General features: G+C 34.9%; 1 protein-coding gene across 1 annotated transcript in view; it reads left to right on the top strand.

Annotated features, from left to right (window-relative positions):
* Positions 1-1826: 1826 nt before the first annotated feature.
* The window catches only part of LOC113230337, a 12703-nt gene continuing 989 nt past the window's right edge, over positions 1827-13540 (top strand). Inside the window, exons 1-3 of the mRNA XM_026464230.1 lie at positions 1827-1971; positions 3269-3442; positions 7213-7324. Coding sequence (XP_026320015.1) covers positions 1842-1971; positions 3269-3442; positions 7213-7324 — 416 coding nt within the window. The 5' untranslated portion in view covers positions 1827-1841. The remainder of the gene's footprint in view (positions 1972-3268; positions 3443-7212; positions 7325-13540) is intronic.

Raw genomic sequence — 13540 nt, 5'->3', positions numbered from 1 at the left:
GAGCTGTATTTAGAATGTGGTATTTTTTTTAATAATACTGCATTTAATTGGTTAACGTCATCGGTTAACAAAATCACGTGGCTATAGGGACGTGGGACTATACGACTTTTGATAATCACGTATTTTGGTGGTTGATACGATCATACTGGTGTCGACGCTGCTGATTCGCCGTAGTTAAACTTCCTACAGACGCGATCAGAAATTCGCTTGAAGCAAATTCGTTGCCGATATGTTTCAAGCGCCATCGTGCGAGCTGATACGAAACGCACAAGTGTTTGTTGACATGGACTGACTTTTTCTGACCGACCCAATGCGACTCCTTTTCGATAAGTGTGGTGATTCCACTTGTGTGCCAGATCGCGTTAAGTCGGTGACTTATATGCTATGATCACGTCGATTTTTCTGACCGGCTCAAGAAGAGTCCGCGATAGAGACTAGAGTCTTTCGAGCGTCAGCGCCTTGCCAACGCACGCACAGCGTCGACACGACGTCCGCGTGGCGGCGACGCAACGTAGTGTACCTAAGTAATTTGTGGACGCAACGCAGTGGTCGGGTATACGCCGCGCTGGCGTTGCGTCGCGGTCGTGCGGACTTCGTGTCAATATAAAGGAGCCCCACCGGTGCGGATTTTTACTGGGGATTTGTGGAACATACTGTCGTGTCGATGCTGTGCGTGTGTTGGCAAGTCGCTGACACTCGAAAGACGCTGGCGTGGGGTTCTCTTAATGAGTGTGGTGACTTCCTTGGATTTTTTTAAATCTATCGTCTTGTTATATAATGCCCTCAGGTTTTAGAAGCCATCAACATAAATGAATACTGAAGCTCGCGACTTCGTCTGCCTAGAATAAGCACTTCCAGTAGCCTACTGTTCTATTTTCATAGTTTTGTTGGTTCACCATACAAACTGTCATCGCCAATTACACCTCCTTTAAGATTTATTTTTGTAAGAAAAAGTAGCTAATGTCCTTCTCCTAAGTCCCATCCGTCTCTATACCAAAATTCATCAAAATTGGTTCAGCAGTTTAGGCGTGAAAACGTAACAGAGTTGTTTACACATTTACAATGTTAGTTTAGATTTGCAAGTCGTGAAGAATAGTCCCAACACTATTCGTTTTTCAAACATATTGTTTTAAATATTATAAGGTAAATATATATTAAGAATAAGCATATGACTTGTAATTACGTGAAACCCGAAGTGTTATTTGATAGTAATTCATTTTCAAACAATGGCAAATTAGCTGCAAAATACAAGTTACGGGAAAGTATGAATTATGTTTGTGACAAGTATATTTTATTTTATAGCCCTTTGTGCTCGTTTTATTAACTTCTACAGTTATGTAAAGTTCTAAGAATTTAAATACCTGCCAATGGTCTTACTGCGAGATTTACAACAAAGATTTTATATTTACTTAGGTATAAATAAAAACTTAATAACTTAAATAAAAAAAAAAAAAAACTTTGGTTATGTATGTTTGACCCACAAAACTAAAGAAAATATAATATGTAACTTTTACATTTATTATGTATTTTATATTATACATACGTGGTCTAGGTATATATTAGTTAACAACAATTAACTTTAGTTAAGTTCCAAATTCAGTGTCAGTTTGAGTTACACAGTCTTAGAGGGTGGAAAAAATTGGTTTCCTTTATCTAATTACACAGTGCATCCCTTACTGTCAAAACGACATTCATATAAAACTACCATCGAAAAACCGTGTCCATAGCAATTTGGCAACAAATTACTTATTATTTTTCGATCACCATTCAATTTGATGATGATAGCTTTACTTAGACACCGTTATATCTGACGTCGAGATGCGCTTGCGTTGCAAACCGATATGTGTATAAAAGCTGTGGTAGTGTGCGCTGAAGCCAGTTCTTTCCTTGACTTTGTGGAGGCTGGACGTGGGAAAATGCAGGCTGTCACACTAATTCTCTTGGCCGTCATGGTGTCCGTGGCCCTGGCAGGTTAGTGCCCCTATTGTTTGCCGCCAAACATGCCTCTTACTTTGCTTCTTTTTACTTTTTGAGTATTCCTAAAAGCAATCGACAGTATATTTAAGTACTTTGCGATTTTCAAGTCTTCCTTTTTTGACTAAGAATGTATACTTTTTGTTTAGTGTTGTTTTTAAATCGTTGTGTTTTATTAGCAATAATACTTACTTATTAATGTATAACTCAATTATTTTTAAGGATTGTGTCTTACTTTTGAAACAACTCATTTCTTCAATCGATCGATAATTAAGTGAAAACCGTCGTCTAATCCCGTGCGTACCCATTTAAGCAAATCGTTGATCCAATTAAAATCACCTAACTAGACCAAAACCACCATAGATATTATAATTATTTACATGCTTCTATAACTCATATCCTTAACACTTTAAGAATGTGCGCAATGTTTGAACTTAATATTTTGAATAAGTAATGAAATACTCATTCCTAATATAATAATTTTTTTTCATCCATAAGTTGAATTTGGTTGAAAAATGTTTTTTCAATAAATTCGTTTAGGTTCTAAAGTATTAGTCTTTTGGATAAAAATTAATTAATTAACTATACTTCTATTCATACATTATGATTTCATCAAAGCATCATCGGTTCATAAACTCAAAATTGCGCCAGTCACGACTTCCTGAGGCCGTCGATTTTAAACTTTAAGCGGATCGTAAGTGAGTTCAATAAAAACAACCGCTTATTAGTGATGATCTCAACCTTGATAACTGACTAATGTTTCCTTGAAAGTCGGGTTTATTTTGTTCTTTTTGTAAAGAGATACTGATATTCGTGATCTGACGTTAATTTATACCAATAATTGTTGGACACACATTAGGTATATTTTATGTTATTCTAATAACATGCAATCATAAATTAATATCATTTAAGATAAATTAATTCCTCTATTGAGTAAACTAACAGTAGCGCAGGACTCGGACTTGCGACCACAGGATACCGTCCTATAGCTCCTCCAACTGAGCTGTTAGACCTTTGTATTAATTTTTTTCTGCTTTCGACGCCGTTGTGGAGCAGACGCAGTGGAGTTATTTCACAAAAAAATCAATATAGCGGTGATTAAACATCGTGAAATTCAATAAAAAAAATCAATTACCCACTCTAACAGTATTTTCTGTTGTAAAGTATGGAAGGAAAGTAATAAGGAAAAGTTGACTGTGGAACAACTGTTGTTCTTCAATAGACGACACTTTGATACTTGGCGTAAAAATAAATAAGCCATTTTTTTACATAAATGACATTATCTGCTTTTTAGGAGGTCAGTACTACGTGCCGCGCGCGTACTACACGATCGACGCAGAGGGCCACGCGTCACTGCCGGTGCCGCTGCGCAGGTTGCGCCGCAGTCCTTCATACAACCCGTATCCTCCTAATTATCCTGGAGCGAGTGCTAACGCCAACGCCAATGCCAATGCCGAGGCTTATGGCGGTAAGTATAATATAATGATTGAATTATTATCGTGTATATGCCAATTTTCGAAGAAGGAAAACATTGTGAAGGTGCACAACCCTCGGAAAACGTACGAGTAGCCAACTCTCGCCTAAGAGGAGACCCGTGCCCAGCAGTGGGACGGTGGGACGACGATAAATGGGTTGATGATGATGATATGCTAATTGCTAAAGTTAACAGTGTCCTACTGATTTATTGCTAAAACAACTTGTAGCATTGGCAATTGGCAAAAGCAAAAATGTCATTCCTAGCATTAGCTTCAATTAAAATACTTAGAATTAAAATTATAAGTCTTATTATTATAATTAATAATATATATATATAATAAAATATACATTATAATTATACACATACGAGTAGTAACATAAAACGAAAAGTCCATCTCTGTACTTAGCCTGAAAGTTACGAATTTGTGTTCCGTTGTTGGTTGGGTTCTCCAAGGAAAGGTCAGTTCACTATTCACAAATGAGTTCGATGTTAAATACGACAGTAGTTTTAAGCACGTAAGCCTCGACTTTGTTAATTAAAACATAAAAACAAAATAAATGGTGTAATTTCTAATCCTACTCAGATAAAACTTTCAATTTTATGGTTCCATAGGTTTGTTTTCAGGTATGTTGCTATAAAATTCGCGTTAAATATCATGTGCTATAATGATATAGGTTCGATAGAATCTCGTAAAGTTAATCTTTTCTGCGATAATAAAATAGCTTATTTATTTGCATTTCGTTGAGATCACCATTCGTTACCTTATACGTCGATAAAACATAATGGTTAATAGTTCCTCGAGTGGAAGTTGAATGTTTTATTTAATGCTGTTTTCATTTACGTGAACGCATTCACACTTAACTTATAAAGAAATATTGCTATGGGTAATAATCATTTGGCTGTAGGTAGTACCTACATACTTTTAAAAGATAGATTTATATTTTTAAATTTTAGTTTTGTTTAAACTTTATAAACCTTTCACTGTTTCGAAATGTGTGATTATTTACATAAATGTATTATCAGTCAGTATCGGTATAAACATTTGATCATTGGAAGAAAAACCAAGGCTGTGCTTTGCTTTGCTTTTTTTAAAATCTTTATTTATTTAGGGGCTTTGATCGTTATTGAACATGTCAGCCCCATTAGAAAAACAATACCTCAAGAAAACACTTATGAAATCCAGACAGATAAATAAAAATACTACTAACCAAGCATGTATACAAAATCTTCGCGGCACTACATGTTGACTCCGACAAAACAGATTGAAACCACCCAACATTAAATTTACATTAAACCAGCCTCTGCAAATAACTGAGCCCTGATAGGTTCCGTCCGAACACATTCTATGAGCAAATGATGTGTGAGTGATTCGGTGAGTTCACCCTCCGCATCAGATACAAAAATTTGTTTAAAGGTTGTTTTTTTTTATCTAATTATCAACTTACTTTTTAAAAAACTCTCGTAAAATATCTTAATCTTCGAATGATTACACTGCATCCGCATCGGGAACGAGTAGGCAATAAAATCAACGGTCGTAATTCCGAAGAATATCCGTCGGTCACGACGGTATGTCAATACCAACAGTTTATAGTTGAATTAAGCCCGCATCTGCTCAATACGGGTAATTATACAGTCACGACTTTTATTTTCTGTATTTAAAGAAACTTCAACATATACAATTTACTTTTTAGTTTTTTTACTTACAATTGAGGATGTCTTGAAACTAAGATTCGATCTTTTAATACTCGTTCGTCGTACAATTCGTTGTACCTTATCTAGAAACTACTTAAAGTAACTAAGTTTATTGAATGTCAGGAACTTTCACCACCATGATACTCAATTATTTTTTTGGGAAATTACTTCATTAGTTTGTTATAATTGTTATACAAAATCGAACACTTAAAAAAATGTTTTTGGTAGCAGTAGAGCTCCTTGTGAAAGAGTTCGTCCAGGGAATTACTGCCGCCTTACCTATTTCCGCCACCAAGCAGTTTTGTGAACATTACTGCGTTCCGGTTTTGAAGGATAAGGGTGTTAGTGAACCCAGCTGGATTCGAAGGAATTGTTAGACTGTAGGACGTTGGTTCGAATAATCGAATCCAGCCAGGTTAAAGGATTATTTTCTGTCTTCGATCTTTATTGTATTAATAACTACTCAAAGTTCTTAAGTCTTAATAACATCGATCTCAGTAACTAGGTACAATAAACCTAGTACAAAATTAATTTTTGTGTTGTTATAGCTTCAAGACAACACAATTAATACTGTTTTTTATAACAGTAAGAAACATATTAATAGAAACATAGAACTTCACACGTACTTATTACTGCTAGGAAACTCCAACTCTAAGAGGTGCAAACCGTTTTCAATTCTCATATACAGAATAGAAATATGACGGTATGGGAACATAAACTGCCGCTGGAATGCAACGAGAGCGTTAGTCACGGCAAATATGTAGAGCACCCTAACAGTTAGTTGTGAACGTGTGTCGGTTTTAATTTGGTACAGTCTACAATACTTTATTTATATTACGATCGCTCAAAACAATGTGAATTTGTATCTTATAGTAACAGAACAAATAGCGAACAAATAGAATTTGGAAAAGTCTCAGAATTAAAATTGTCTTCTAGAATCACGAAGGTCAATTCTCATTGTTAAACATTTGCCTTTTAGCAATTAAAATACTCTTTTACTGTAAAATAAGCTCATAGTCTCCTGGCATGTTTTGTTGAATTTGTATTTCTTAATGGCGAATAACCGATTTTTTGCGTGGTCGAAATGCGAAAAAAACTTTTATTATGGGTCTCACTTCAATTTAAGTTAACAACAAAAACGAATAATAAAGAAATATCAGACAACATTACTTATCGACTGTAAACTGGCAACCGGTACTTTCTCAATTTTGACAACTTTACAGGTGAAGAAAAATCATTTATTAAATAAAAATACGTAGTGTATATACATACATGTGTAATAAAAATATCTAAAAACTACGTATATTCATTTAATAACCAGATACTATATAAATGACGCAAACAATTTTTTTCTTCATCCTGTTAAGTTGTCAAAATTGTGTTTTGCCAGTTCACAGTCGATATGTTACTCCGATCCCAAAGTAAATAACTAAAGCACTTGTGTTCTGGAAATCAGAAACAACGATGGTACCACGAACACCCAGACCCGAGACAATGTAGAAAAGTTTCTACTTGACCCGGCCGGGGATCGAACCCGAGACCTCAGAGATGGCGGCGGCAGAAAGGAGTTTTGTTGCTAACCGTTCAACCGTCGCAAGCGTTGATCGTCTAACGGTTTCCAAAACTTACGCGCTGGTCAGGCGCAAGCGCCGCAAAAAACTGCCCGACAGATATCACTTCAATGTAAAAGTAGAGCTCAAGTTATTGACATGATTGACTTTGGTAGGCGTGTACCGTAATCTATACGGTACTGGGATATTAATACTCTCGTAATTACTTATGCGTTTGTGAACCTCGTTTGTAGCCGTTTAGTCTTGGTGCAATTTTAAATTTCTCTAGAATGTATAAGTGTTGATAACAATTTCGCATAATTTGCCAATGTTTAAAATTTTTATCATTTTTCCATAGTAAATAGCTGTGGACAATATTGGAATGTTACTGTGTTTTACACTAAACCATTTTACACTAAAATTGAGGTACGAAAGAAAAGATAGTCAGGTGGATGACTTTGTTAAGGTAAGCAACAGTATTTGAAACATTTAAATAATTTGCTTTTGTTCACATTACAGGGGGCGGCGCCAGCGCGATCGCGAACGCGAATGCCCACGCACGCGCAGAGAGTAGTAACGGCGGCTGGGGGTTACCCATCGGGGCTGGGTACGGCGCTTCTGCTCCGATAAGGTACTAATGACTGTAATATTATTTAATCAACGTGAACTTCTCACTGCATGCAGCAACAGCGAGTCCTATAGTTAATTCGAGTTTTGTAAAACGTTACTGATTTCCTTTAAAATATTAATGATTACGATTTTAGTTTTCCAATCAATAATTTACCTTTATTGGTTTCAATCGCTAACCACCAAGCGCACGACTTGTTCGCCCCGTTACTTGGTTTAAAAAAGTAAAGTTGCTTAGTTTAAGCTTAAAGCTTAAACTAAGCAACAGTCACAGAGTACTAAAAAACCGGCCCCATAAGTCATTCATCCCCTTGTTTGTTGCATTTGGATGTGGAATATTTTCTTCAAATGTAAATAGGACCTCTACCGAGGTACCCTCTTTCCAACAAAAAAAGAATCATCAAAATTCATTCACAAATATCGGAGTTATCGCGTAACATACAAAAAAAGAGAGAAAAATACAGTCGAATTGAGAACCTCCTCCTTTTTTTTTGAAGTCGATTAAAGGCTCAAATTTTTTTGTTGTTGGTATATTTGCACAAATCGCACTGTTAATACAATAGTGTATTAACTCAAAAAGTGTACTTTTTCAGAATCGATTAAAAACAAATTACTCACTTCTCGTGAAAGATTATTAAAATTTTATGTGTAAGTTAAAGTTTATTACAGACTTTTAAACAATTTCATATTCGTCAAATATATTTGAAAATGACAGGTAAATTAAATGCCATATTTTTGAGAAAGGGCTGTTTTATTCAGAACTAGCTCACGAATTTCACGAGTTAAGTTAAGATATCTTTTAATTATTTCTCAAAGTATTCTAACGACGGTAGTATTGACGTGTAGAGATTCAAATTTTACGTTCAGCTATAGCATATCTTTAATTTCACATATTTTGAGTTAGAACACTATTGTAATAGTAGTGCGAAAGTAGTGCGAAATGAAACTAAGGGTCGTATTCTAGAACTCTACTCAATGCTCAAGTCAGGACTTGAGTATTGCAGTGAGCACTGAAAATCATACTCAAGTCCTTGCCATTAGGGTCGTATTTCCAGAGTTTGAAATCATACTCTAGTCTGCTCAAATCCTGACTTGAGCATTGAGTAGAGTTCTGGAATACGACCCTTATAGTGCTTTCATAACGCTTAGACACATTCATGCAAAAACGGATGAATGAAATTTGTACGTGCAGCCATTCGCAAACCTGGATTTCATTTCAAAGACACGATTGCACATAATTATTTTTCATAATATGTACCTATACATTGGCCTATAATGACAATAACGGAATATGAAGGGAACGTCACCGTAATTACGTTTGGTAGAACAAGGCTTGTTGATCGTTGCAGTAGATTAAAAATGCTGATCTGATATTGAGTTAAGAACATAAACGGTGTAACCGGCATCATTTACTTGTTAAAGAACAACTCAACAAGATTGTTTTGACTCAGGTTTAGAATCTCATGAAAAAAACATATGATTCTACTAGGTGCTAGAATTTATAGTTGCCTATTTAAATGAAATCAATCTCCGTAGTCAATAAAATCTTCCTATGACTAGAGTACTTACTTGTAGAAAACTTATATTTTTGTATACATAAATATATATGTATATACTATTTCATTTATTATTTAAACCTTGCGATTCTGCTACGTTGTAATAAATTTTTACTTATTTATGTATATGAACAACTTTAATATCTAAAAAAATTTTCTTATTCACGTTTAGAGACTTATATATACCTAGGGTGAAGGTACGTCCTCTTTGACGGTTTTGTTCAGAAATTAAACGGTCGATGAGAACTTTTGACTGATGAAAAGTATTATGTGATTATTATCTTCGCGAAAGTCATTATACTTGTTTGTTTTTCTAGTCGCTTTAATTGTCCTTTGGCTCTACCAGGCTGTTCCTTGAATCCTAAGTATATACTCTTAATCACGTGTACGATTCTGTTTAATTTCTTATGTGAACATCCAAGTATTTTTATATAGTCAAAAATATATTAAGCTTGATATTTTGGACTTTGTAACAAACGGCGTAGATTTGACTTTAAATTTTAAAAGTCATGCTTGATGTACTCTCGACTCCATATAATACACAACAATTTCCAGCACAAAGGGCTGGCAGCCTAAATATGACTATAGTTATACTCAGGGAAAACGCTATCACCATTTTGGACACCATGCCACGGGAATCAATGTCATCCATTTAATTTTACCCCAGTACTAGTATAGTAGTATCTGTAAGATATCCCTATAACATTTGTTATTAATTTTTTAATAAGCTATGGAATAAATAATGTTTCAACTTCGATTTCTTGTAGAACAAAAGTGGTTCCGTAACTAACATGGTATTATTTTTGTCCATAGGAATTAACCAGCAACGACATGCACTAACAGGGTGTGGTATTGGTCGGTCCATCGCATTTTCCATCAGTTGCTCATTATGGCTGCGTGTGAGGCGCTTTCTGCGCTCCCCGCGGCCGCCCATTCTCGAGCAACTGCCGGAAGATACTACATATTTATTGTAATTAATTCTTAGATAATAAATGTGATTAAATAATTTGTGTTTTTGTTTCACGAACTCATGCTGAAATTATATCCATACATATTTTTGATTACTTGTTCATGGCTTTAACTGCGTAAATAAATAAATAAATAATAAGCAATAATAATTTATTTTCAGACAACATAGTCCATATAAGTCAGTAAGTTAGTAACATAAAACACCTTATAACTATGTTAGTATTAGGATTATTAGTACGGTACAGTCATTCTATAGGCTGACAAATTACATATAAGTACATCAAACAGGATGAACCAGCCCTCTCGGCGGCTCCCTGACTCACACGAAAAATATATAACTCAGTGAACCTCCGGAATCTGCTTTATCCGTCCTGTCCGCTATCATCTTCAGGATCTCGTTGCTGCCCCTCACTCTTCGTACTATTGATGTGGACATTTTCGCATGATGGCATAGAAATCGTCCACAGCAGCATCTGCGAACATTTCAGGTGCACTGCAGAAACGGGGGAGCCTCAACAAGGCCCTGAAGGTGTTATTATATTGGACTCGCAAGGCACTGTACAATCCCAGTGTAAAGTTGGACTATACAGCACATATGTAGAAGCTCTGGCAGTATATTGAAGAGCGTTACCTTCACTCCTGTCGTAAACCAAAGGCTCGCAGAAAGTGATTAACGTAAACTAGCTCGATATCGCTGGAAGATTACGAGGATCATATCGATATTAAATAGCAGTCGTGATAAATCTCAACATCACTATATTCTTTCTGACAAAGAAAAGACTTTAACGAGTATCAGATTATAATGTGACCAATGAGTAGTTCGTTGATGTCTTCAATTTACATATTGGATTTAGAAATTTAATTATCACTTTGTACGGATGCTTATTTCAGCTTTGAAGTTGCTATATAGTCTTTCAGAATCTCGTGCTGTCACCTTTTAAGTAAATAAATATTGTATAACGCACACACTCAAAACGCCTCACTAGGGAAACCCTGTGTCGTGGGTGTCATGGGCACACACACACACATAGACAACTGCAAATTACACCCAAACTCAAGAGAGAAATAAATGTAGGCCCTACAAATATTTCTCCCGGCCCGGGAATCGAACATGGGCCCTCTGCGGCAGTCCGGCATGGCAACCGTTCGGCCACAGAGGCAGTTAAGGTATGCTATGTAGTACAGATAACATGCTTAGTTGGCATAGCGTCTGACACAGTTTGCTAGGAGAAGTAAAACCTACTATCGCACTACATCCTGTAAAATATTTTGAGTACACCTGTAAAATATTTAGAGAACTGGGTCTCAAGAAGCAGCCTTGTGGCACATCTCTCATTGATATTTAAGTAAAGTACAAGTCTTAACAAAACTACTACGGAAAAGTCAAGATAAAGTTGTTGAAAAAAATCAATCTATGTAGATAAAATTAATGTATGTGTTTATATACGTTTGATTGTCCCGTATAAATTATATTTTATTCATCTGATTACAATACAACTTTCGTCAGGCATACATGTAATCTGGTTCCGATAAAAATTTCGTGAATTTTGCGCTCACGCCCGTAAAGGTTTCTGTAGTACTAAATCCCGGCGCTGGGCACGGATCGTCACTAAGGAGATGGTTAAGTCAAAGTTCACGCATACCCTGTGACGCCACACGTTTTAGGGACAGTGGTATTGAAGATGTCGCTGTCGCATCTCTGAGGTTCCGGGTTCGATCCCCGGCCGAGTGAATGTAGAAAAGCTAACTTTTTTATATTGTCTCGGGTCTCGATGTTTGTGATGCCGTCGGTGTTTATGATTTCCAAAACACAAGTGCTTTAGTTAACTTCTACTTAGTTTGGGATCAGAGCAACTATGTGATGTTGTCTAATATTATATTTGACTTGGAAAGTTGAAATTTATCGCCGATGCTACACAAAATGTGTGGAAAGAGGAAAGGTTTTTTCTGCCTGTATTTGCACTAATCTAAAAGTTCAAAAAGTTAATGTTCAATAAAAACGGGTTCGGTTCCGCTAACAATAAAAAATAAAACAAGAATTAGAACCCAAAGTAGGTACGTTACACTAGTTGAGTCATCTCATTGTCGGAAATACCTATATTTTACAGCCAGAATCAACTTGATATCAACTTGTACGTCAAGGTACTTACGTACTACGTCATGAACTGCGATTTACAAAAAATTTTTCTCATTATTTAAATAAGGCATAAGATAAAAAATATGCAGAATGAGGTCTAATACAAAAACCACGAAAAAAACGAAATGTAACGAAATATAAAAAACTACTTAACTTTTCAATCTTATTTCATTTCAATTCAATTGTATCATTGCAGTACTGCCTAATTTTGCTTTCAACAATCAAACAAAAAAACACCATATTCAGCTTCCACTGGAAACTTAACAAAATGCACCATATTTAGCTTCGACTGAAAATTACTTGAACACAAGAGTAATGGAGTAGCCTTTCTCCTAAATATTAATTAATTTTTATATATATATATTATTATTGTCATTATGTCGAATTTTGTACAAATTCACTTAAAGATATAACAAACAGTTGGGCAGATACATACATACATATATTACTCTACAAATGTGAAAATAAGCGTGTACTATAAGAAATGTACCGATATTTCAAATAAACGTAAACTCAAATATCCGTAATTCCGAAAACCGATTTATAATAAAACCATTAAGCTTTCAAGTAATTTTGATGCTTCTCACAAAGCCAAAATTAGGTTTTGTTTTGTAATATTCCTAAAAAAATACATTTGACATTATGAAAATTCGAGCTAACGTTATTTCGGGCAAATGTATTTTCTGACTTCTGATAGGTAATCCCTAGCCGTAAAACGAGTACAACAATGTTTTGTTAGTTATTGCTAACGTTTAATAAAAAGTCATTTAAAAAATAAGATTAAAATCAACACTCTGTTGCTCTGATGCTCTGTATGCGATTTTAACGCCCTACAGGTGCGGACACTTTTTAACGCGAACCCGACGTTCATTTATTGGTAGGTCAATGAGATAGGTATATTATTTAACCGACTGTTGTATTTCACCTTACGTTGCGTTTATAAGATAGCTGATATGCATTGTTTTCAAGTAGTGAAGTATTATGTGTATTAATTGTGCTTTATTAATTATGGATACAGTACTGACTAAATGACATAATTATCCTACAAAAAAAGTGTGTACGAATACTGGCTAATATCAAAAGTCCAGAAAGTTGCCAACCGCATTATAAAAAACTTGGGATCTTAACAATAACATTTATATTTTCAATAAATGATCAACTAAAAAATGAACAACGTGATATATTTTTTATAAAGTTTTAAAGCAAATTCTGCTAAACAAATGTATTTACAATAATTAAATTTTTATTGAATTGATATTCAATTATTTTTTGTGAAATTACTCTTGTAATGTATTTACACCTTGGAAGAATATTTTTAGGATTAGATATTATTGTATTTAATAAAATTAATGGATTAATAATTAGATTGAATGAATAAAAACTTCGATCTGTCTGTCACCAGACATTGCTACTTCCTTCTGTTTTCATATGTTTGATATACATTGAATTATTAAGGACACGTACATGTGAATTGCAATATTATAAATGAATGAATGAATGATATTTAGCGAAGTAATTTTGAATTCACTGTGTATTGACATGCTCTTTTGAACGATGC

The sequence above is a fragment of the Hyposmocoma kahamanoa genome, unplaced genomic scaffold (assembly GCF_003589595.1).
Source record: "Hyposmocoma kahamanoa isolate Upper Pololo Valley unplaced genomic scaffold, ASM358959v1 63, whole genome shotgun sequence".
NCBI classification, from domain to species: Eukaryota; Metazoa; Arthropoda; class Insecta; order Lepidoptera; family Cosmopterigidae; genus Hyposmocoma; species Hyposmocoma kahamanoa.
Note: the sequence above shows the minus strand (reverse complement) of the source record. Positions and strands in the feature narration are given on the sequence as shown.